General features: G+C 35.5%; 1 protein-coding gene across 4 annotated transcripts in view; it reads right to left on the minus strand.

Annotated features, from left to right (window-relative positions):
- Positions 1-142: 142 nt before the first annotated feature.
- Positions 143-27,369, minus strand: part of LOC132110419 (low density lipoprotein receptor adapter protein 1-B-like) — a 45,333-nt gene continuing 18,106 nt past the window's right edge. Inside the window, exons 2-9 of one of the 4 annotated variants that reach the window (XM_059517003.1) lie at positions 19,721-19,863; positions 18,547-18,659; positions 15,890-16,004; positions 15,627-15,699; positions 8,982-9,077; positions 6,899-7,005; positions 6,650-6,684; positions 143-354 (exon numbers count right to left, since the gene is read on the minus strand). In XM_059517003.1, the coding sequence (XP_059372986.1) occupies positions 183-354; positions 6,650-6,684; positions 6,899-7,005; positions 8,982-9,077; positions 15,627-15,699; positions 15,890-16,004; positions 18,547-18,659; positions 19,721-19,863 (854 nt within the window). In that variant the 3' untranslated portion in view covers positions 143-182. Of the gene's footprint in view, positions 355-4,489; positions 4,913-6,649; positions 6,685-6,892; positions 7,006-8,981; positions 9,078-15,626; positions 15,700-15,889; positions 16,005-18,546; positions 18,660-19,720; positions 19,864-27,369 lie in introns of those variants that run through there. The other 3 variants (XM_059517002.1, XM_059517005.1, XM_059517004.1) reach the window with 3 other exon arrangements.

Raw genomic sequence — 27,369 nt, forward strand, 5'->3', positions numbered from 1 at the left:
AAAAAACAACTTATGGGATGTAACAGAAAATGTTAAATGTCAATATACTTAGTCATTTGAAAAAAAAAAAATAATAATAATAATATATATATATATATATATATATATATATATATATACTGTATTGCTTTTGTTGCAACTCAAAGCTGGTATCAGCTACGGTCAGACGAGCTCGATTCTCTTCATGTCGTTTCATCAGCTCGTTCATCCCACGAACTGAATGCGTCCACGCCGTCTGCAGCCTCAGCATCGCTTTTGTCCCCGTTGCTAGGTGACAAGCACTCTTCAGGGTTGTAGTCCTGAGGATTTACCCCAATGTCCAGCATCTGGGGGTTAGTGCGAGACTCAGCGAGTCTTGGGAGAAAAACCCAAAAGCAGAATGAGTTAAACTGAAAAACACAGGGCAGCAAACAGCTCTACAACATCAGAAGCGGTTCAGATCATGTCAGAGAGCCGGGAATACATATGCAACACACCAGAAACAACACTTTAAATATGCAAGGTAAAATTCTCCCTGAACTGCAGTTCTTTGCTACATTTTAAAGACATGATAAAATAAGTGTATTACTTGTATGAATGGACAGCGCTCAGCAGAAAAAAAAAGTATATATATATATATAGATATATAAATATATCTATATATATCTATATATATATATATATATATATATATATATATATATATAGATATATAAATATATCTATATATATATATATATATATATATATATATATATATAGATATATAAATATATCTATATATATGTATATATATATACATCAAAAACTAACAAAAATGTTATATGTTGTTAAAATGTTGTATTAGTTATGTATTATTAGTTGTATTAGTAATATTTAAATGTATATATTATATGTAGATAACATATATACATTAATAATATATAAAAAAATGACAAAAGCTCATTGATAACTTTCTGACAGCTTCAACTAAATAGAAAAAGAAACTGAAAATGTTCAAATGTTATGTTAAATAATTAACATAAATTATAATTAAGAATATACAGATGGTGTCTGCATAAATACTTCATATGTAGGGTTAGGAATCACAAAGAGGTTATTTTTGTTAATTTTAATAATCAAATAAATCAAATAAATTGGCAATATGTCTTGCAATGCAACCCATGCAGAGTGATCAGTCTGATTTGTGGACTGATGTCTTTTTAATGAATCTTTCAGAAAGAATCAAACTTCATTGATTTTTTTCCCACATGGAAAGAACCTATATGTGGATATATGCGCATATATGAAACCTATATGCAGTGTATATGCACACATATATGCTGCATATATGCACATATATGATAATATATATATGCTGCATATATGCGTATGTATGCCACATATAGGCAAAATTGAGGTGCATATATGTGCATATACAGGAAATATAGATCTCCTATTGCTTCTTTATATCCACATAGCCTATAAGCCCTATATATACATACAAGATATGTCTTCTATATAGGTAATGGCAGGATCTGGTCATTTTGTAGCTCATATCCCATTTTTGACTGTCATACATGATGCCTAGCTCATATTTTCTATTATCAAAGCAAAAACTAAGAAAAAAATTATGCAAGAACGATGTATGCGCGAACATGTGAAATTGGTATCACATGTAACTGGCATGTTATGGAATTTAACTATGGCAATATATTAACATGATATACAGAGCCGGACAGTAACGGAGTACATTTACTTGAGTACAGTACTTAAGTACAATTTTGAGGGATCTGTACTTTACTCGAGTATCATTTTTGGGGAGTACTCATGACTTTACTCAACTACATTTGAGAGGCAACTATTGTACTCTTTACTCCGCTACATTTCTATCCATAACCGTAAGTACCCGTTACTTCTTCGGCCCCGTCCACACGGAGACGGACCCCCGATCTTTTTTTCCCTCGTCTCAAGAAATATCCGCGTCCACACGAAACCGATGTAGAATACATGCCAGATCAGCATGTGGCGCTGTAATTCTGCCACAGAGATACACTTAAAACGGTGAAGAAGACATGGATTTGCTGCGCGTGGTACACAAACGAACATGGAACAATACATTTATTAATCCGTGTTAATGTTAGCGTTCAGTGTTTGTTCATGTTTTTGTTGCTGTTACGTGATGTAGTGGTGTTTGACTAGGGGCGAGACGTGGGCTGATGACGCCATATTTTCTGAAAATGTACGGATTCGCCGTCGGGAAGAAACGCAAAAGCGGCGTTTTCAAATATATCCACTCTGGGACCCGATTTCAAAACATCGGTTTCACTCTTCCAAAACGCCAGATCCGTGTGGACGAAAACACCTATCCGCATAAAAATCTCGGACACCCTATCAAACGTCATTGGATAGTGCAGGAATGAAGAGGAAGAGGAGGAGGCGGCGGATGAGGATAATTTTTTTCTGTTCAGTTTTTTGTCTTATTTTTGTTCTTGTACTATTTGATTGTTCTTGTAAATACATAATGTACATTTCTATATTTTGGACTTTTATTTATGTTGCCTAGCAGCTATGGATTTTAATTTTACTATTATAGGTGAACATATAGGAACATATATACGTGCATATATGTACCTATGTAGGTATATGTATGCACATATATATGTGTACCTATATGTGTAAATGTATGCGTGTTTCACATGATGTGAAATCAAACCTCTGAGGAGCTGGCATGAACAAAAACAGTAACGTCTCTAAGGTAACACTGCCACACAGCCTCAGTGCACTTTAGTCAAGGTCTCTTATGTTCACCAAGGCTGCATAAGATGACTGTTTTCTATTTGAATATATTTCACAATGTCATTTATTCCTGTGATCAAAGCTGTATTTTTAGCATCATTACTCCAGTCTTCAGTGTCACACGATCCTTCAGAAATCATTCTGATATGCTGATTTACTGCTCAATAAATATTTCTGACTATTATCAATGTTGAAAACAGTTGTACTGCTTAATATTTTTGTGGAAATGATACATTTTTTTGCAGGAGCCTTCAAGAATAGAAAGTTCAAAAGAACAGCATATAAATCTTTTGCAACATTATAACTCTTTACTGTCACTTCTTATCAATTTAATGCATCCTTCTTAATAAAAGTAAAAAAAAGTGTTCCACTGATCAAATAAAATCATGAAGGTGATAAATAATGACAGTCAGTTGTATTTATTTATTTATTTTCTATACTATGGAAGTCAATGGCTACCATTAAGTGTTTGATTACCAACATTCTTCAAAATATTTTCTTTTGTGCTCAACAGAAGAAAGAAACTCATACAGGTTTGCAGCAACTTGAGGGTATGACAGAATTGACTATTAATTTAAATACAGTGTCTATCCAGAATAAGGTTCATAGTAACAGTTTGTGACAAGGCAGTAGCGGGTAACTGACGACTGATCACAAGATGAACAAGGAAAATATGAAGATGAATCCAAATGATGTTTCTATGACTCTTGGCAAAGAACCCTGCCTAAAGAACGGGTGTCTGGACAGGGTTTTGAGCCGTGAGGAGGAACATGCGTGACCTGCTACAGATGGAGAACTGGACTACAGTCGTACACTGTTGTGAATGATCATGGTGTTGTGAAAGAGTGGACTATGACGGATGAGACAGGCACCTTTAACTACAGCTCAGGTGAATGACATCTTTACCTGTGTTGGACTCGAAACTATCCAGACTGCGGCTGAAGGAAGCAAACAACATCAGCATGAGAAAACAGAAGCAGCAGCATGTTTAGTCAGCATGTCTTGGTTCACTATTGCCATAATAGAACTTCCACCTTATGGTATTTTTATCAACCTTTTTTCTTTTTTTTTCTTTTTTTAATGTTTATTGAGTAGCCAGTGAAGTCAGAAGTTACCGCTGGGCTAATGTTGAGAAAAAGAGGCCAGAGTTACAGCCAACTCGCCAAGATCAGCCAAGATCTCTTGACAATAAAGATTAAATGGCTGTAAGAACCATTTCTTTGTAAGACTAAATACATTTTTTTAAGATTTCAACACTCCCAAGTTTCAAACATTACTGTATAACCAAACAACTTTTAACAATGTAGTTATTGTTAACTGAAACTCAAAAAAAATTTAAATAAATAATAATAAATAAAAAAAAATCGGTAACAAAGATTACTGAATTAAAAAATAAAATGAAATGAAAATATTAGAATTATAAATGTTGCCTTAACAACTAAATAATATAAATAAGTTTAAGTTCACTTAATAATGGTGTAGGATTAACTTTGAAACAATTTTCACTCAGAAACTGCAAGTAAATTTGTCAAATAATTACAAAGAAATGGCAAGTTACACTAAATTAAACTTCAAATTTTAAGTAGAAAGTTTTGTATAGTACTTTCTTGGAAATTGTACTGGAATTTTTATAGTGATGAAGTATTAAACTGACTAAAAACATTAAAGCTAATAAAAGTGTATAAAAAACTGACAAAAGTTTATACTGGGGTCAAGAGATCAATCTGACACTTAGATCTTCTATTGGACAAAACTGAAGTTCAGTACAGCAAGCCATTTCATTTTTTTTTTTGTACTATTTTGTACTATTTGTCTCTCATCCCAGTGTTTTGGAGAAGAAACCACCTCGAAACACTAAAACCGCTTCAGTTTTTGATGGAAAGCACTTCATTAATCAGGGATTTACTCACTCCCAATTCATCCTTGATTGGAAGAGTTCTTGCATGTCAAAGATCTGGAGCGTCTCTCCTCACACTTACAGGCTGAAAGCATGCTAAATGAAGATTAACGAAGCGCTGCGTTTGATTAAAAGCCAACACTTTAATTACTGCACACGACAAATAATCAGCGTGAATCAGAGATGGACTGAACCCCCGCTGCTGTAAAACAGCTCATCTCATGTCTGCTAATCTCTCAGGAACGGCACTCTGTGTGTCTGGAAGAATAATGACCATCATTACAAATCGTTAAACAGCTGTTGTTTGGTTTGCAGAAAAAAATAACTGTTAATTAATGCCCTTACGATCCCATAGTATGCAAATAATAGTCATTTAAAACATGACTTAATCATGTGTCATCACAATTGTTTGATTTGTGTATACAGGCAAGCAGGAACATGCATATTATCCCAATAATTATGAGGGATCCATTTTTCCTCAATAGTTTCAAATGAATGCTAAAGAGTGTAATTTTCAAATTTTAAAAATTCATTTTCCTGTCTGTCTTAATGTGTAGAGACAAACTATCTGTATTCTATTGTGTTATCAAAGCATATGTCAATTTCAAAGGTCCATAAAACAGTATTGGTATATTATTTTCTTTTCAAATGTTGGGTTTTTTAGACTGTATATCATTAAAACTTATCATATTTAATGCACCTTGAACATGGCTAAGAAAGCCCACTCTGAACTGGGGAGAGGGTGCAACATGACATCTCTGTCTACAGTATATTTTGCCATATGTAAAATTCAATGGTCCATAAAAAAAGGTTGGCATTACTTTAATATAACTTTGGATATTGTTAGAGCATTAGACCATTTATCAAGTCCCATTGTCAGATGTAATGCAACCTTGAAAGTAGCAGAGAAACACGGACACAAATTAAGCAGAAGATGCCGTATTCTGGCTCATTCTGTATTGTGCATATGTATCGTTTAAGGGTTCATAACAAATACTGATACAATAAAAACAATTTGTTTAAGCCTTAGATTATTTATCACACCACATTGTCAGACGTAAAGCAGTCCTGAAAGTGGGAGAGAAACATGATGGCTCATTCTGTTTTGTGACAGATTCAAGGGTCCATAAAAAAAGACTGATACAGATTTTTTTTTTTTTTTTTTTTTCAAAATTTGGATTTCAATAGAGTCGTACGCTGTCTTTCATTGTTAATTGTCAAATGAAGGCCTCCACAAATTGGGCACAGGGTGCAATATAATATCTCATTCTGCATGATCCCTATGTCAAGTTCAAGAGTCCATAAATAAACATTGGTAAATTAAAAATCAACATTTTGGACTGCATTACAGTCATAAACTATATATCATTCTTAATTTTCAAATGTCATGCAATGTTGAATATGGCTGAGAAAGGCTTATTCTAACTGCGCATAGGGTGCAACATGATATCTCAATTTCAAGGATCCATAAATTAAGATTGATACAGTAAAAAAGTTCTAATTTTAGAATTAATTTACAGTTTGAGACTATTAATTGTCAAAACTGATGACAACTTGAATGTGGTTGAGAAAAGACTCCCTGAATTAGGCAGAGGGTACAACATGGTATGTCATTCTGCATTAGCACTACGTCAAATAAAGATTGATATAGCATCTTGCACATAACCTCAGCAAAGTGCACATAGAAACAACCAGTGACAGTCTGTTAGAACCTCAGTGTCTACTCCAGATGTCTTTTTCTTTTCTATGAAACATAGAAATTGTGAGTGGACTGTAAAAATTGTCGGGATGACGTAAGACCAACCAAAGAATTTATTCTCAGAGCTGAATGCATCCATCCCAAATACCCCTGTGGTCACATAATGGAGCGCCAGGAATAGTCATGTCCTATACTCCACATCTGTGCTGAAGTTATAGTATGATCTGTTAAAGTTTAATGTGCAGGGTGTTGTGGTTTAAAAATGCCAGATATAACTCAAATAAAATTTTACTAACCTTGAGAAAGCCTCATCTAGACCATCCTCAAGTTCCTGCAAGACACCGCAGAGAATACAGTAAGTTAAAATAAAAATCTTGATGTGGAGACCATACGGTTCTGATTACTGCAGCAGAAACTAACTTGCTGTTAAATGAAATAAAATGTGCTGTTTTATTTAAAAGTTAAATATTAATATAAACTAATGAACAAATACAAATTTAAAACATTGTATGTGGACTGAATTGTGTGTGTGTTCCTACCCATACAGTGTTGTTGTTCTCTGTGCTGAGGTTCTGTGCTGGGTGTGTGTCGTCTTGTCCTGAGCGATCTTTTACTCCACATTCAAAGTCCAGCAGATCCCCAGTGGCCACCTCTACAAACACAAATGAAAATAGTGTAAATAAATAAATAAATAGATAAAGCAAGAAACAAAAAAAAGCTACAAAAAAAATTATAAATATAGAAATTATTAAAATAGATGAATACTTGTTTTTAACATAAAATAAAAAATATGTAAGAAAATAAGTAAAAAAGTAATAAGGTAAAAAAATAAATGCAAAAAATATGATTTTTTGAATAAATGAAATCAAGTAAATACGTAAAAATAAGTAAGTAAATGCTCAAAAATAAGAATACATTTAAAAAATAAAATAAATGAATATGTAAAAAAAAAAAAAAAATCATGCAAAATAAGAATACATGAAAAATAAACAAACACACAAGCAAATTAATTAACACTGCATAGATTTCTTGGTCCAAATTATATTTGCATTTTTTTGATGGAAAAGGTGTGATTTTATTTGACAATCCATAAAACAGCTAGTTGTGATCACAGACACAATGGTTATAGTTCATAGATCAACCTTTAAACAGAATATTTTCATATCTCCACACCTGCAGTGATCATACAGATTTGTACATTTAGACAATGAATCATCGCTCCTCTTAACATCAAGCCGTGACATGCTTCACAAACTCACAGTGCAAACAAAAGCACCATCCCATCATTCTCTTATGTAGTTTTCACCTCCCTGCCTTCATTCTGCTCCGATCCTGAGATGTTAAACGTGTCCATCTCTGTCCTGCTCTCATATTTCACGAGCGGAGATTAGCCGATGTGTGTCTGTGTGACTAAAAGGCTCATATTTCTGATATCTGATGGGATTTACGAACACACAGAGCTTTATTCATGCACACACACGTCTGTCTCTTGGCACACGGATCACTGGTTCTCAAGGGTTCATTCGCTCACTAAACTCTCCATCCAGAATCATTTCTGTAACCTGAGATTCATTCAGGGTCCTCTGGCACCCTTACAAAAAGCAGCATGGTCCGGTGATGGTATCAGATGATAATACCGGGGTCTTTTAATGGGTCTGTAAGGTACTTTGAATAATACAAAGTATTATCATTGCCATCCTTGCTGGATGGGTTCGAAGGAGATAAGACTGGCATGTTGTGACCAAAAAAAAAAACCTGTACAAACTTATTTAGTGCCTGAAAGCAACAAAGAATCTTAAAATGTTCAATTTATTGTGTTCTTCCAATCTCATCAATACACTATCATTGAAAAGTTTGGGTCGGTAAGACTTTTAAATGATTTAAGCTCTCTTATGCTGACCAAGGAGGTATTTATTCACAAAACATACAGTAAAAATGGTGATATATTATCAAGATTTTAAATAACTGTTTTCCAATTAAATGTATTTTTAAATGTCATTTATTGCTGTGATGCAAAGCTGTATTTTCAGGATCATTACTCCAGTCTTCAGTGTCACGTGATCCTTCAGAAATCATTACAATATGCTGATTTGCTGCTCATATATTATCATTATAAATATTGGAAACCATTCTGCTGCTTCATATTTTTGTGGAAACCGTGATACGTTGTTTTTTTTTTTTTCAATATTTCTCAAAAGAACAGCATTCATTTGAAACAGAACTTTATTGCATTTTAAATGTATTTACCATCTCTTGTGATCAATTTAATGTGTCCTTGCTAAATAAAAATATTAACTTCTTTAAAAATAAAATAAAACTACTGACCCTAATGTATTTTCATCATGTTTCCAGCGTCTATTCATTTATCCACACTGTAACTTTAAGATATCATGTGACAACACAATCAGATACTATAAGAACAGTTTTAATTTATTTAATTCATACACTTCTGTGTAGTGGGATTTTGGACCAATGAGATCACACTGTGGGCGGAGCTACACAGCGCAACCCCACAAAAACTGACTGACAAACTATCCTGTTGATAGTTGCATTCATGGCTGGTTAGGCCAAAGTGTGTGTGTGTGTGTGTGTGTGTGTGTGTGTATGAGAGAGTGCTCCAGAAATCACCTCCTCCTCTCGTGCTGCCCAGACTGGCCGAACTGTCAGACTGAGAGCTGCTGGCCGCCTCTCCATCTGATCCACACTTCACCTGCTTCTCTTTCTCTGAAAACATAGGTTTAAAAGCAGAAATGTCACGCTTCTATTGTTGTATATTTGCTTCCATCAAACAGTGGCGGATCTAGAAAATTTTGCATGGGGGGGGGGGGGGCAAAGGGGTGGCAAGAGGTCTTGGCAGGGTGGCAGGGGTACATGTCCTGGTTTCATTGCTGTGATATCTGAGAGGAATTGGATTTAATAGGACTGCTTAGGCTTAGCTAATCAAATGATCGATCTCCTAACTGGCACTGTATTGTGTGTTGTAACGTAACAGCCCAAACTAAAATTGGGTATTTTTATTTAAAGTAATTAATTAATTATTAAAGCGATTTAAGGGAATAAAGAAAAAGAAAGGCTTGTTGTATTAGTGAAATAATTGTAACTTTTTGCAACTAATATTTTATTTTTAATTTACATAAATGAATCAAGGAAATTATAGCATATTTTCAATTCAAAAAGGCAAAATTTAATAAATAAATAAAAAAAGTTGAACTTTTCTATTGTAAAACAGTCAAATATTAAATTATCTACTTACATTTTACCAGGCATTTGTTAACTTATTTAATAATTTTGACATTGATGAGCTAGACCGCTGAACTTTTAGTCTTGCTAACAACGCTTCCTAGAGCGTTGCGTAATGTAGTGCATCAGAGCAGCATCAATAATAATATCAAGTGAATCTCTTATCTGCATCTTAAGTTTATTGCCAATAATAATGACAGGTTTGCGAACGTGAACTCGGTGAGCTCGCGCAAAACACATCTTCAGCACAGCGACTCATTTAAACGCCTCTGATTGGCCGATGTGATCAACAGACATGTCTGTGATTGGCTACAATGCTCAACGTTGCAAAAGCACGTCAAAAGTACCTTTAATGCAAAGGGAAAAATATAAATAAAAATGTAATATGCACTGTTCATGATTAGTTAATCGCGGCCGCTGTAATCTTATTTACATTTGTTTTTCTGATGAATTGTTTTGCTCTGTGAGAAAGACAATTTAACCCTCTGGGCTTCTTCGTAAATGGGTCACACTTAGCTTCCTCCCGCCCGAAAACGGGCGAAGCCTTAAAATTGTACTTTACTTTTTCCCAGGATAACCAATCAAATATATTTTTGTTCTATAATGTTTTCTGATTATTATTTAGAATTTTTAGATTTTTTTATGATACTTTGCATTAATTATATAATTTTTATGAGCTATTTTTTCCATTAGAATTAATATATCATTTTTTATTTTATATTTATTTCTTTTTAAAAATTCAATAAATGCAGCATTTCACATCAAAATAGAGTGCCAGCCTAAAAAAAAAATGTTCCAGGAGAAGAACTTCATCTAGTGGCTTTAAAAAATAGCCACTTTTGTGTAATGTCCTGTACCAGCCTGTAGGCTGTCTATAGCTTCCTATATATCCTATGTAGAAAGGCTATTTGATTCCTTTTGTTGTTTTAGACATGATTTCTCTATCTTATTCGTTTTTTTTATTTAGATATACATTTAGATATTCTAAAAGATGATTACTTTATTTTCTTAACAAAAATGTTTAGATAAGTATCAGGTTTTGCATTATGATTACAATCAAACTATAGCATTTGGTTAGAAAGGGAACACAATGTGTGTGTGTGTGTGTGTATGTGTGTGTGTGTGTGTGTGTGTGTGTGTGTGTGTGTGTGTGTGTGTGTGTGTGTGTTGCATTTGAGCGAGAGTCTCTTTTTGTATTTTTTATTTATTTATTTTTGCATATTCTCAAAATTTGCTGTTGCAGTCTTACCAGTCTCTCTCTTTTTCTCTCTCTCTCTCTCTCTCTGTGTGTGTGTGTGTGTGTGTGTGTGTGTGTGTGTGTGTGTGTGTGTGTGCATTTGAGCAAGTTTTTTTTTTTCATTTATTGATTTTATGTGGAATATTCTACAAATTTGCTGTTGCAGTCGCCAGTTTATCTGTGTATGTGTGTGTGTGTTTGTGTGCGTGGGTGTGTGTGTGTGGGGGGGGGGGTCTTATTTCCACTCTTGATGTTCTAGAGTGTCACCCCTTCATTGCTGTACACTTTTTTTCAGCACAGTTGCTGATCTGTAGCTTGTACCACCAAAAGTTTCTCTGAGTTTTCCTATTTTTTCGTATTTCCCATTCATTTCCTATGTCGCCCGTTTTCGGGCGGGAGGAAGCTAAGTGTGACTTTTTTTTTTACGACCCTTTAACATATCAGAATCATCTCCTTGATTTTTTTGTGTGTTCATATAGGTAATACAACAAAAGTCACCAAGTTTCATACCCATCCGATGAAGCAAAAAAATTAAACATTTCAAAACGTTCAAGTTTTCGCCCGTTTTCGGGCGAAGAAGCCCAGTGGGCTTTACTAAAAACTTTCGGGGCTTAAGCCCCATTAGCCCAGCCCTAGCGCTGCCCCTCAATATTTTATATTTTTTATTAAGCTGTTCTTGTCTTTACTAAAATCAAAATCAGGCTAATCAAAGAGAAGAGTGCTCTTACAAATCACGAGGGAGCGATTTGACCGCTGATTTTGCCTAACGTAATAGACTCGCTGTTTTTGCTGATGCTGAATCGTCTTTAGCATACAATACATTCATTACAAATGTAACTTTAAGTTAAACGTGTGTTTAAACTACACCTGGGGAAACTCACTTCACCTTCAGAGGATCTGTCCGGGGCAGTTCAGTCTCTGGTTGCAGGGCCACCGCACCGAAGCAGACTCGCTGTGTGTATGAGCCAGACTGAGCGAACGCCGCTCTGCACGTTTGAATCAGGGACGTAAGTATTTGAGGGGCAGGGGGGAAGGGCGAATAATACATTTAAAATTAAAAATTAAATTGTTCACTTTTGGCAAATGTATTGGACATAGTGGTGGGTTGTTTTTGTAAGTACAGTTTTTGGATCATTAAAGTTAGGGGGGCAGCTGGGGGTGGGGGGCACCTGCCCCCCCTTGCCCCCCTGTAGATCCGCGCATGCCATCAAATATGTGGAATATGCATTCATGGATTTTTTTTTTTTATTATTTTTTTTTATAAAGAATGAGGTCAGTGAGTATAAATGTGCACCAGGTCCAGGAGAAACCAGCCCTAAATGTGCATTTGAATATTTAACAGATGTAGCATAAAACTGTGCCATGGCCTTGATCTCTGACTGAATTAATGAAATGGAAACACTATCAAAGCCCCGGACGCTCAAACAGCCTCCTTCATGAGGAAGTGTATACACTGCTCTCACACACTGTCTAGCGCTCTATGACTAAAGAGGGAAGTCAGGAGGGTGGTGAAGTTCTCAGTATCATAATGATGTTTTTGGTTCTTCTCTTTTCCTCTACTTATGGATTATTGTGATGTTTTATAAACTTTTTAGACCCTTTTTCTGACTTTTTCTGACAAACTTATGGATGGCCAGAAGCCGTGTATAACTATTCCTTGAATTCACTTCTGAAAATCAGAAGTTATAAAACATATAAAAACATGTTCTGCCTTTCCTTCCTTGCTCTCATCACCTGTATGTATCACTCATGAAGAGCCATCAAAACGCAATGTAAATATAATGGTGTCATTTGTTTATATTTCAGACACTGTAGTAAAACACAATGAGATGGAGAGAAAAGTCTGAGTTCTGCCAGATGAACAGTTCCTGCAACAATCTGTCTGGTGCAGAGAGATGAAATTAGTAAATCTTTACAGGTCTCAGGACACACACACACACACACACAGGGATGTTCACACATGCAGTAAATTACATATGTGTTCTGCTGAACTGTACGACTGGACCTGCTCTATTTTCACTGAACTATTATGTATTTATTTATTTATTTAAAATCTCTTTCTTGTCCTCCATCCCTGCATGAAATAAATCTATTAAAATCCCTTAAAATTATATTATTCTACAAGACAATGCCTTTTTAAAGTCATAAATACATAGGGTTGGGGCGATATAGATAAAATTTTCTTTTTAATATCTTGATATTTTCAGCCTTTTTGCAATATTCAAAATTCAACAAAATATTTGCTATAAATTGCCTTTAAAAGAGTGTTTTTGTTGCCAATTAAATTTAAAATGTATAATGCAAAAAAGTAAACAGTAAAAATAATGTAATATTACTTAAAAAAGGAAGGATCAAAACAGATGAACCTCGATCATCAAAATTGACCATTAGTGCAAGTTTGAGGGTGGAGCTATTGGTTAATACGCAGGGGTGCACATTAGTGATGGGAAGTTCGATTCTTTTCCGCGAACCGTTTTTTTCGGACGGTTCGATTCAATAAACCGGTTGAAAAAACCGGTTCACCGGTTCTTTTACGCTCGACGTAATGACGTCAATGGCGATGACGTAATGACGTCACGTCTATCAAACATTCAAATATATAAAGTCAGTAATCATAACTTTAGTCAGTTAAAAACCTCATAATCATGAAAAGTTTACAATTAAGTTTTGCAACAACGCACCCAAATACAGTAACAGCAATAATGTGCATATGAGGATTTAAGCCTTGAAGATATAAAGCAAATAAATTAGGTGTCATCAGCGCAGAAACCACTATACATAAACCATTGCAATGTATTTGTTACTAAATGAACTTACGTTTCGCCAGATTGCCCCTTCATTCAAGCCCTCGGTTTACCTGCGCTCATAACATTAGCACAGAATCAGTTCAGAATCAAATACCAAAAGAATCAGTTCGGTTCAGACGCGCTGTGAGTCAGTCGTCTTCACGCTGAATCACGCATGCGCAGTATCATCAGCTCCTCTGTTCTCAAAACGGACACGTCCGAAAGAAACGGTTTTGGTTCAGTGTACTGATGATCCGAAAACCGATGCAACCGGTTCTTGACTCGAGAACGAGAATCACTCTAACCAGCACGTGCTGCAGTTCAGTATAATCAGCTGCTCTACTCGTGTTCATGTTCTGTTTACTACAAACTCAATTTGTGAATGTGTCATCATTAACTATAAATACAGTACACATATTTCATAAATCATCACTTATTCCTATTAAACATAGAGTCTTTAGAGTTCTTAATTATTGTCCAACTTCCCTGAAACCCCCTCTGGCCTATTCATAACCTACAATATACAGATTAGAAACATTCATCTTAAAAAAAAAAAAAAATAATAATAATAATAAAAATGTATATAGATCTTTTATCACACTTTTGAAATACTTTACACGCATGCGCAGTAGCATCAGTTCATCGGTTCTCAAATCGGACGCGTCCGAAAGAAACGGTTTTCGTTCAGTGTACTGGTGATCCGAAAACCGATGCAACCGGTTCTTGACTCGAGAACTGCTCCAGCAGTGGTCGTGTTCGTTCGTCATCTGGCTCGGCTCGGTGTTCATCTTCAGTTCGGTCTACACAGCAGTTCAGTCAGTGTACTGTTTGAGTAAATGAATTACTCCGGGATATTGGTTTATTCTGACTCAGAGGGAGTGTCAGTCACGTTAAAAAAGTTAACATCTTAAGTAATTTGTGGATTAATGCTTATTGGAGACGTGAACCGTTTCAAACGATTCAGTTCGATTTGGTGAACTGGTTCAACCGGTTCACTAAGAAGAGCCGGTTAAATTGAACGATTCGTTCACGAATCTGACATCACTAGTGCACATAAGTGGTCCGCAGGTCCGCAAGCGCGACCAAAATATAAAATGCGTTATATAAATATGTTCTGACAGCGCATTTGCGTACCGACATTGTTGACAGCTGTTAATACACAATTACCATTTTAGATCACAAACTGTACTATATACGTTTTATTTTTAACCTGAAAACATAAATCTAGGCTATGCCATCTCGTTTTCAAAGCACAATGCAAAACTGTGACATTCATCCACTGATGATCTTTAATCAGCGGCGCTAAATCCGGAAGCGCGTATACTTTCTAGCAACCCGCCAAAATAAAAGCCTGCTGATTTTAAGTTTGAATATGAAGAAAACGCTTTTATTTATTTATTTTTAGACGCTTTTATCCAAAGTGACTTAAAATTGGGGCATACATAAAGCGATCCTTCTTAAAGAGGCAAACAAAGAAAGTAGTATTAAATATTAGCATTTTATTTTTAAGTTTACTATAAAATAAATGTATTTGTATTTAATACTAGGACTGCCTTTTATTTTTAATAATATTATCACACACTATTATTTAGTTTATTTACTATTATTTTATTTTTAAAAAACTAAATAAATAAAGTGCAATAATATTATAACTATTATTAATAAAAAAAAATCTTCATATTTAATGGGTCACGCTATATGCAGTGTGAGGACCAAACCAAATCTCCAGGTTCTCTTATGAGAACCAGGCTGAAAAAATTATGTGCACCCCTGTTAATACGACCAATGGCGGATGGAAGTGTTTGCGAAACCTGTTTGGAAACAGTCATTATTTTTGTGTTTTATTTTATTTTTGGACTTTTTTTGGTGTCGCTAGTGGTGTGGAAATTACACTTCAGCTTCAAGCAGGACACGTGAATTTGTGCTTCACAGCCCATAACAAAGAGAGAAAGAGTCAGAAAGAAAGATAAACAAGAGTTGTACTGGGATGGCTGAAGTTGTACATCGTACCTTCTTTAGCAGCCTGCCAAATCTCAAATGCCACACGGAAAGCCTGAGCCACCGTTAACGTCACCGCCTGAGCCTGAGACAGATGGGAAAAGGGAAGAGAGGGAAGAGACATTTCTTGTCATGGATAGAAATGCAGCACATTGGTATCCTCTCTCTCTCTCTCTTTCTCAGAGGAAGTGTGGTCTTAACGTATAATGGTATTTATAGACTGAAGGAAAGACAGGGAGTGTTTCTGACACACAGACACATGAACACGCACTCACCACTTTCCTCTTGGTGCAGAGATACGCGTGACACTCCAGCGTTTCATTGCATTGACTCTGAGCGATGTAGGCGAACACTTTATCGTGCATCTTATCAGCTGTGCAGTATGATATCCTACAGACAACAAACAACATATAAACAAAATCTATCTAAAGACAACCTACGTAAAAGTACAATAAATAGTTCCTGTACAGTTATTCTTTTGTACTCAAACTCAAAAGTCAATAAAATATTTTTTTTTTTTTTTATGCAGCAGGCATGCATTAAATTGATCAAAACTGACAGTAAAAATACTCATAATGTTCAAAACTCTTTTATTTCAAATAAATGCTGTTCTTTTAACTTTCTATTCTTTAAAGAATCCTGAAAGAAAATCAATTACGGTTTCCAAAAAACAAAATTGAAGCAGCACAACTACTTTATATTTATATAATATAAAAACATACATTTTACATTATTTTAAAAAGTTAATATTATTTCACAATATTATTGCTTTTACCATATTTTGGTCAAATAAATGCAAACTTGGTGAGAAACGTTAAAAAAAAAAAAAAAAAAAAAAAACTGTCCTGTCCTGTCCTGAATACTGAACCTTTTTACGTTACCTTAGTTGGTTTCAAATATCTGAGACCACTAGTGAAAATACAATTAAATATATATATATATATATATATATTTTTTTTTAATTGCTGTAATTACAGTAGCACTTGAACAACACCTGCTGATCATGTTCTTCAGCATGATCTGAGATGTATCAAAGAGCACCTTAAGCTTCATCAAAAGCATGAACTGGAAGTGAAGCAGTTCACATTATCAATAACACATTTCTCCTTCCATTTGGTCAGTGACCTAAATCCTAAAACTTTCTGTTCATCTCCCAGTTTAAATTAAATGGGGGAAATAATCCCAGATGGTCTCAGATTGGTCTCAATCCAGCTAAACACACCCACTGTCCATTATCCAGAGCTAAATCACTTCCATACACACTCCAATATAACAGACCATCACGTCACCTCCTCTGAGATTTATAAAAACAATACGTGTGTACACTTTGACAGAAATATGACCCACCAAACCATAACACACACCCACACGCACGCACGCACACACACACATACACACACACAGAGACACATGGGAGAGCTGGTCTATCTGACATCCTGTTGACATCACTGTAATGTGCAGTAAACTCATGAACTCCTCCAGTGCTGATTTCTCCCCTCAGCCCTGAGTGACAGCTGGCTCAGCCTGTCAGAGGCCCCACAGCAGCAGGGGCGGGACTAATGATGGATGACCACCATCTGTGCTGTCTCGCATCTAAAAATTCACACACATACTCTACTTACAGACACTTATGAAAGCTTTCTCTGCCTCACACACACTTCTGTCTGATGAGGACCAGAGTAGTTTAATCTGAAAAAAACTAATCTATAATTTTTTTTTTTTACATGTGAAAAAGGCTGTATTTGCTTAATTGAAAATATAGTAAAACAGTAATATTGTGAATTATTATTACAATTTTATATAACTGTTTTCCATTTGAATATATATTTTAAACTGTAATATATTTCTGTGATCAAGGCTGAATTTTCATTCAGGCATCATTACTCCAGTTTTCAAGGTATCGTAAAAAAGTTTAAAAGTTCATTATCATGTTTTGGGACGGTATTCTTTTATTTTTTATTTTTTTTACGTTTCTCACCAAGTTTTCTGTTTTAATATTCTATTTTATTTTTTTTAATTGTTTTCTATATTTAAATTTATTATTTTAATCTATTTTAAAATGTCATTTATTCCTGTGATGCAAAGCTGAATTTTCAGCATCATTCCTCCAGTCTTCAGTGTCACATGATCTTTAGAAATCATTCTAATATGCTGATTTGTAATTACACGAGATTATTACATTAACATAGAATTGTATTTAATTTTGTCTGCAAACATTACATTAGAATTTGAGAGAAAATTTGCCTATTTGTCATTAAAATAATATAACAGTGCAAATTTTTTTCATTGATCTACATTTTATGGCTTCATTTTCATTTCTTCATTTTCATTCTGGAACATATTTTCATACTTTTTCTTTTTGATTTGATGGTGAATTGAAACCTGAACATGTTTTCATTAGAACTAGCCTGCTGGTGTAATTTGTGTGGAGAGACCGGCCGGGGGCGACACCTCGCTCATGTTTATTCATTACACACACCACAGACGGTGTCTGAGCGCACTGAGCGTGTGCGAGCTTCCAATAATAGGTGAGGGTCAGAGAGTGTCTGTCTGAGCCTCAGAGACACTACAACAGATCGATAAAGGATCCTGACAAACACCTCTCTCTCCCTCTGTCTGTATGAACACAGCAATCTTCAGGTCACACCGCTCTAAATGATGGATGGCAGGATTTTAGGGCCAACGAGAACTCCTTTCTTTTTTATTGCAAGAGAGATGGGGTAGGCTATCGAAAACCAGTTCTTATTCAGAACTAGATCTGCTTTTAAGACAATATTGTAACTGGCTGCGACTGGACAGTTGTTGCTTGAAAATCTCCATTCGTTCACATTTAAATTGAAATAAAATAAACATGTTAATATATAATATAAATTAATAATTGCATTGATAAAATGTTTTAAATATATTAACATATAACCGCCAAGAGACTCACCTGTATATGGACACATTCTCTATTAGCTGGTTTGATACACTGTCATAGAGAACAATCCCTCGAGGAGAAACCTTCAGCGTCACCTTCTGAAGCTTCTTCCCACCAGCTTTAGCCTGAGAGAGAGAGAGAGAGAGAGAGAGAGAGAGGGGAAGAGAGAGAGAGAGAGAGAGAGAGAGAGAGAGAGAGAGAGAGAATGGCTTCATCAAGCAGCTCCTACTGAAGCCATCAGAGCCAACAACAACTAGAGCTTATTGTTTTTTTTCAGCATCTTCTGCAATGAGCAGCATGCTTTAATATATCTAAAATAAATATAAAACAAAATATATTAAAATGGCTTATTTTTATTTAATACAAATAAATAAAATTTAAATATTAGAAGAAAAAAAACATGAGTTACTTATCAGAAATGTTTAAACATTTCTAATGTTAAAATGTTAAAGCAAAATATAAATATTAAATATTATAAAAGCGCAAACAAAATTGAGAGCTATCAAGTAGGAAAATTTCACATCTGGCTTTGAGTGGCTCTTAAACACACTTGCAATGAGTCACACACAGGCTGACATAGTTCATTATGCAATTGATTTCTACTGCTGAATTGCAACAATCTGGAGTGTTAAATAAACTCAAAACAACTTTATATCATGACAGGATCTAGTTTGTTTAACCACACAGAACCACACCCAGAAACCCTGAGACACACACACACACACACACACACACTAACACCTCTTGCAAAGCATAAGAGACACAACAGAGCAGTGAATGATACTTAAAGGTGTCAAACTCTACACTGTTTTTTGCATTTTTCTCTTACAATCTTCGGAATAAAGTTTCCATGAAGAACCTTTCAAATCCATGGAGCCTTCCATTTGCACAAAATGGTTTTTATAGTGGAAAAAGGTTCTATACAGGATTAAAATGTTCTACACACAAAGAAAAATGGTTCAAGAGCTGTTCACTGAAAGGAAACTCAAATGGCTCTTCTATGGCATCTTTGAGTGTATGGTAGTCTGGTTAAGATGGCAGAAACTGAAACTCCTGGATCAATAAACCACATTTTACATCTCAGAAGAAAACAGAATAACTACATTTTAAAAAGGCACATGACCTTTGCCCTGTCATTCATTTCAGTCTTTGATTGGCTGGTGGTGATGGTGTATGTTTGTCTTACTGTGGCAACGATTCTCTTGACAGCAGCGGCTGAGATCTCTTCTCCTTTGGGTTCCTCCACCAGCGTCATGCCCAGATACTTCAGCTGAAAGACCATTCCCTCCAGCAGCGTCTCCCGCGTGTCTGTCCAGTTCTCTGGCAACTCTGGAAAAACACACATAGGATTAAAATGTAGGCATGATGCAAACATGGCCAAAAACATGCCAATACATGCTACCAACACAAACACGCTCCTCCAAACGGGCGAATCTCATGAAAACATGAGAAATAAAATTAAATAAAAATAACTCCTAAATAAAACGAATGAAAAATCATGAGAGATTGTATTTTGGCAGGTTTATTTGTGTGTGTGTGTGTGTGTGTGTGTGTGTGTGTGTTTCTGCATTTCTGTACTGATTTGAAGTGTATCAGGAGGCCAAATATATCAGCAACACGTTTGAGAGCTGAGTAATTAATGATAAGCAGTTATATTTTACATACGGATAATCTGGTTTGTTTTAGACCTTCTTTAGGATCTTTGAAAATGAAACACTCAAAATTAAACAAGTTCTACATTGCATAATATTTATGGTATATTAATAATAATATAAAAACACACCAAATTAAATAATTAACATATTGCACTATATATATATATATATACACACTCTCAAACATGAGTTGATATATTTGTGTAAAATATATCAACCTATATATGCAAAAGAGCACAGAAACACTGAACATGCTCATTATCTGAACAAATAAACGTTAAATACTAAAGCAACTCATTAAATAACAGATGAAAACTTCTACATATGAAAAACAGCCTTCATTAAAACACACAGTCTTCAATCAGGTCTTTCATCCACTGCTCTTTTGATCCACACCTGCACAGAACAGGAACTCATGTCCACATTTACACGCAGCCTTGTAATACTATGGCTTTGACTGTGATTAAGTTGGAACTCATGTCAACACAAAACTGTGTTTATGTACATAATAACAGTAGCCATATCTTCACTCTGACTACAGTGGTCACGTGCTACACACAAAAATTGGTTCTTCAGTGGTTCTTTAGGATGATTGAGGGGAACCACTTTTATTGATATTTAGCACCATTTTTAGTGTAGTGTTGCATGCATGAGTTTCAAAACATGGCAGAACTTTTGGAGTTGATGCTTACAGCTTTATGATCATGTTTTAATGATCATAAAGCTTGTTTTATTGTTACAGATTGATCATAAACACCAGAAAGGAGATTTCTGACAAAGTGAAAACAGGTTGTAGGACAAAAAAAAAAAAAAACAGCAGAAATGAACAGACCTTCTGCACTTAAAAATAAAATTGTGAATAATCAAGAAAATAGCAAATAGCATGTAGATGGGACTGAAGAGAACACATTGTAACATTTCGCTCAATGCTGTCATTCATAATAATCAGACTATTGGTGTATATGTCACTGAACACACACACACACACACACACACACACACACACATCAACCCCATACTGCCCTGATCTCAGACAAAGAAAAGAATGAATGTGTGTTTAACCCCACATCAGCGCTGGTCTGTGTCAAAGGTCAAGGTCAGCGGTCAAGGACGCACATGAAATAGGCATTTATCTGCTCCCCTCCACTGCATCTCCATTATATTACAACCTTGCTTAATCCATCTCAGCATGACAGAGGGCCAGCCAGAAAGGAAAGCAGGCATTTTTTGTGAAAGAAAGCAAGCAAGATATAAAAAAATCATTAAAGGAACAACGTTGAGTCTGGACTAATCAGACACACCATGTTTCATTAGATTTAACAAATCAATTATTCATTAGATTAACAAAGTCACAGACCCCCTCACCCAATAAACATAACTGCGCATGAGTTCCCATGCATGTTTACAGGAGCGCAAGTCCTGCTCCACTTGCGCGTGTTGTAAGCTTGCATCGGTCTCTTAACAATGTATGACCCCGGGGCTGGAAAGCAGCCTTTTCCGGTTCAATCTGATCACAACACACACCTCACAGATCTTTGTGTAAACAAAGAAGCCCTTTATCTCAACTGTAAGCTGTTAGCATCTGACTAACTGTGAGTGTAAAGTGTAACTTTCGAACCACTCCTCTCTCTCTCTCTCTCTCTCTCTCTCTCTCTCTCTCATTCCTAGTTTCACTTCCTGTTTGTCCTATCACCTTCTCTTTGAATTGAATTAGGTCGTTCCCTCCCTTCACACTTTGGTTTTATTTGTGTTATTTTTATTTTTACTTTATTCTGCCTCTCTGTGATTTTATTTTCATTAATTTACCATTGTTTATTTGTCAATCTGAGATTTAATGAAATCAATTTATTTATTTACCTTTTAGTTTCCTACAGCCATTAGGACCTTTTCATTTTACTTTTACCTTATTTTAGTTGTTTGACCTTCACCATCTTCCCTCTTGGTACAGGATTATAGCAGTTCTAGCAGCTGTTGTATCCTTAATGAGCCTTACAGGTTAATTCCTGTCTCTGCTATACCCATACTTCTCAGCACGAGGCCTACTATATAAGGTACAGTTACCATTCTTAACTGATCTCTGCTTCATTACAGTTTGCATATTATTTCATCACGAACTTTTATCTTTCTTAGTAGAAAACCTTTTACACCTGGTAAAAAATTTGAGCGATAATGTGCGTCATCACTACGACACGCCAAAGTTCTTTTGTTCACACAGCACTCGTTCCGGGACTGAACCCGGCAATGTTACTAGGTCCCCGACCCGGGATCAATCCCGGGACATGTTTGCTTTCACACAGAAGGCGACCCGGCAATGTTCCGGCAATTTTCCGGATCCAACGTGCAGTGTGAAAGAGGCCATACAGATAGCCTAACATCTCTGTATGTTCTTGCATTTGCCTTCTGCCTGTCTCAGACAACGCCAGCTCACAAGGACCACCTGGAAACCCAGCAGAGAACTGTGATGTACATCCTTCAGCCCAAAGCAGCCACCCACCTGCAACAGCAGAGAAAGGAACACCAAAACTGCAACACAAGTGGACACCTGACACCTGCTCAACGAGAGAAAGCACAGAACAGATGAAGAGAACCTAACAGAATGGCGCAACAGAAGGAAATCACTAGTCTTCAGGGAGCTCTTACAACTGCTAGACACTGAGAGCAGTTTGAAAAAGCCACCAGACAGGACTTGGAAAGAGAACTGTTACACACAAAATCACAGTTAAAAACAGCGTATGTGGAACTTAATGAGAGAGACACTACAGCAAAGGCCTCAGAAGGCCATCTGCATGCAGCCAGAGCTTAAGTCCAAACCCTGACTCAGCAATTCGGCAACATTAAAGGGGAGCTTGACATGGTCCAGAAAGAACTGAAACAGTCCTACAGACTGTGCATGGAGTGGACTCAAGTAAATTTTGCAGAAGGAAAAGTTTCAATTCAGACAAATTCTGATATGGCACATGGAGTGACACTCAAAGACCTTAACTGAATGGCATTAAACTCCCCATGCTTACTACCACAGACTTCGACGAGCTTACTTCAGAGCTCGCAATTATCCTGGGATGGCGGAGGACACCAGCTTCAAGAGCATTTTCCTCCGAAACCTCCACCCTATTTTAAGTCACCATTTAGTAGGGTTGGGTATCGTTTGGGTTTTTTACGATACCAGTGCCATTTCGATACTTTTAAAACGGTACCAGTGCCTAAACGGTGCCAGAACCGATACTTCTAAAAAATAAAAAAACTATGGATAACATTAAAGAACATTACAAAATATTGAAAATAAATCCATAGCTTTCACACACTCCTTTGATGCTCTCATTTCCCAAGCTTCCCTTACTCTAAGCCTAACAAATGTATTTCATGATCTGAGTCATTGTTTCATAGAAAACCACACGTAATGTTTCTACTGTATCTCTGCCAATCACTCTGTTATTTAGTTCAAATGAGTGCTGTCTGTCCCTGTCTTTAATCAGTCCTGTGAATTAATGTATGCTCATTCTTTATAAAGTAGCAACAATGTCGTTTGTAAAGTACAGTACTGTGCAAAAGTCAAAAGTCTCACTAGATTATTATTAAAATGAATGGCAAAATGAATGTTTGGAAATGTAAACTGATATACTGACATACTACAGCAAAAGATTTAAATAACTGGCCGAACACCATTCTTTGGTGTGAAAATACTAACGTGCTTAATACTTTTGCACAGTAGTGTATGTATAAAGTACGTATAATTAGATTAAGTATATTTAAATAAGTGCAATGCGTTCATTATGTGTTAAGGGCTAGATTTTCGCTGGAGGAAACAGCTGCGGTGTGATGAGCGGTGAACAGAGAAAACTTTACAGTAGATGAGAAACCGATTGCTCCCTCTTAACCTTGTGTAAACTGTATTTATGACAAAGAACTGCACAGATAAAGATATTCTATCAATCTATCGATAACCACACACATTGTCCTCTGTTTCTGTTTGAGTCGGCTCGTGCTGCTCCACCGCAGTCTGCTTATTGAAGAACGTGCTGAAAGACGGGGAGACAGATCTGCTGCCGTTTTCATATGAAATTTAAGGGGACTGACTCTGAGGCGATCACGTGTACAGTTTATGGAGCTAAATGCTATAGCCCCGCTAAAAAAAGTTTCTGATTCTGCCTTGCAAATTGACCCTTTATGATTTTGATCCTTGCTACATGCTCTAATGCATTATTAGGCTACTGTAAGAGGGTTGTTTTCTGTGGCCACAAAAATATCCTTTATTATAGTTTATATGAAATTACACTAAATGTTCACTGGACGAACAGATTAGTTGATGGCCAATTTAATTCTGCTACAGTTACTACTGGCAGCTCATGTAAATAATTGCAATTAATTTCCATTTTGAGCTAATTTACTACAACAATGAACAAACAAACTAGAATTTCAGAAAAAACAAACATTGAACAAAAGTCATGAAACTGAGTAAAAGAAAAAAAACACAAGCCAACAAAAGAAAGAAAGAACGAAAGGGGAAAAAACAGAGACAAGAAATAAGAAAGAACTCAAAAATAAACTATAAACAAATAAATAAAAAATTCAGAACAAAGGAGAAAAAGGAAAAACAATTAACAAAAAGCAATGAAACAAAACGAAATAAAACATAAAATGAAACAAAGAAATTGTGTCTGTGATATGTGTTCATTTAATTCTGTGTGAAAATGCATAACTTTTGTGAAATTCAATTTTTGTAACATTCTGGTTTGAACTATAAATATGTTAGTCAAACGTTTAAGTGTGCATGTAATTAAAATGGATATTGATTATTGTTGATTTCATTAATTATTCATGGGTCCTCTGACAGGTGCTCTCCGAAACCCCCGTCAGAGATCAAATGACAACGTCACCCCATCGTACTGCCTCCGGAAGTTCATTTCACTCCCCAAGACCTTCACATTCACTCTTCCCCACTGTGACAGATCAATGACATGAAATATATTCACATTAAAACACTACGGTGTTCATGGGGTAAAGTGGGCTTTGGAAATTGACGCCCCTAGTGAAGCTCATTAAGAGTGTCTGTGTAAGCATAAGTGCCATCCCTCTCCATCACAGACACAGACTGACGCTCTCACGGTGTGACAGACGTTAATTCAACCCTCAATCAAGCTTCATTATTTAACATAACTGAAGGACATTCATAGAGTTAACAGTATTTCATGCCTCACTGTGATCTGAATGGGTTAATTTTTTTACCCATGTCAGCCCTCCGTCCGTTCATGGACACAAAGTCATTTGTACACAAAAATGCACCGGCTAAAATCATCACACAGTCTGAATGGCTGATATAATCACTGGATTTGTCAGTATTGGTGAGGTTAGTGGCATCAAATCTCAGAAAGATATTTAGAGTTTTGTTTTGAAGTGATTCGTTTTTTAAACAAACTTTCCATAAATTTCCATGAGCATATACTGTAAAACATAAATAAATAAATAAAGAGGATGTAAATAAAACAGATAATCTAAAGTTTTACAAGAAAATAGTATGTCAGTCAGTATTAGTATTTAATATTTTATTCAATATATTATTTGTAATTTCTTTTATTATTTGTGAACTTTACTAGCCATTTCTTAGTGAGAGTTGCTTCAAGGTAATTCTGCTTTGTTTTTGATTTATGTTTGATTTAGTTGAGCCACTTAAAAAAAAAAAAATCAGACAACAAACATTTAATAATTTCTGTTCTATATTTTTCATATTAATATTTGTTTTATTAATATAGTTTATTATAATTTATTATTATTAGATATTGTAGTTTCTGCTCACCACTATATAAGTTGACCCAACTATGACGACTCTGAGAACCCCGGAAATGTGAAAAGGGTCCACTGGCTCCTATTTAACTTAATTAAATCAACACTGAACTGACTCAAGCTAATGTTTGATTTAGTTGAGCAAAAAACAGACTAACTGGATAATTTAATTATTCTGCATCACACACACACACACACACACAGAGTCAATAGCGATCCATCAGCACTGTGTGTAAAGTATTGCGGCCTGTGGCATGCTGGGATTGGTGAGGGTCGTCCTGCTCCACTGAACTTCAAAGAGTGTCAGGAATCAGAGCACATCACACACACACATACATACACACACACCCAGCAGTGCCAGAGATGACAAACCGCGAGTGTGTGTGACAACACAGAGCTGCTAGAGGCATTAATACAGAACAGAGACAAGCATACATGATTCCCATTGACCAGATTCACAAACCCTGCAGTCTTCTGGAACAATGCAGGATCAATAAGCAAGCTTCAAGAACAGCTTCCAAACAAAAGGAGATTGCATTCTCACTGAACCTCTCACAAACACATTCAATATGAAATAAGTCAAAACAATATTTTACATAAAAGCTATGGTAAGGTGCTATATAAATAAAACAACTTCTTCAAGAATATGAAGCCTACTTTACAACATTAAGATTTTTTTGCACTATGCAAAAAAAAAAAAAATTATAATAATAAATGTGTCTAAAAAATATATAATTTTATGTAAAAATAAATACACATACATATATTTATTATTATTAAATTATATACGCACACATTTTATTAGATTACAATGAGATTAAACTATTATATATTATTTAAATTATTTATTATGTATTATTTACACATAATGGCATTTTTAGCATGATTTTAGCATATACACACACACACAATAAGTAATAAATATATTTTATACTTAAAAAAACTAAAACAAAAACAAAAATATATATATATATAGAAGCGAGATTAAAGAAATCATGCCTGCAATGTTTACGGCTCCACTCACAAACAAACATCAAAGGGAATATCAGCCCAAGATCTGCTAAAGTAACTGACTAATATTTCATAAAGCATCATCTCAAATATTGACTCATCCCTAACACATTCATTGATACAAAGCAGTCGGAAAAAACGCAAACACATCAGAGGAATGAGAGAGAAGCGTTTCACACTAGAGCAGGGGTACCTTGGGTAATGTTTACATGATTTAAATGCACTTTTTATTTGGCCTTTTAAGATTCCTAAATAGCGTGTCATTAGTAGGGTTTCGCATTCCACCATTTATCAGTAAAAAAAACATTGTTAGATGTCATATGCTTTTCATTTTTGTTACAACCGTCCATTTCAGTGAATAAATCGAAACTCAAATTTTAACTGATTCCAA

This window comes from Carassius carassius, chromosome 30 (genome assembly GCF_963082965.1).
Source record: "Carassius carassius chromosome 30, fCarCar2.1, whole genome shotgun sequence".
Classification (NCBI taxonomy): domain Eukaryota; kingdom Metazoa; phylum Chordata; class Actinopteri; order Cypriniformes; family Cyprinidae; genus Carassius; species Carassius carassius.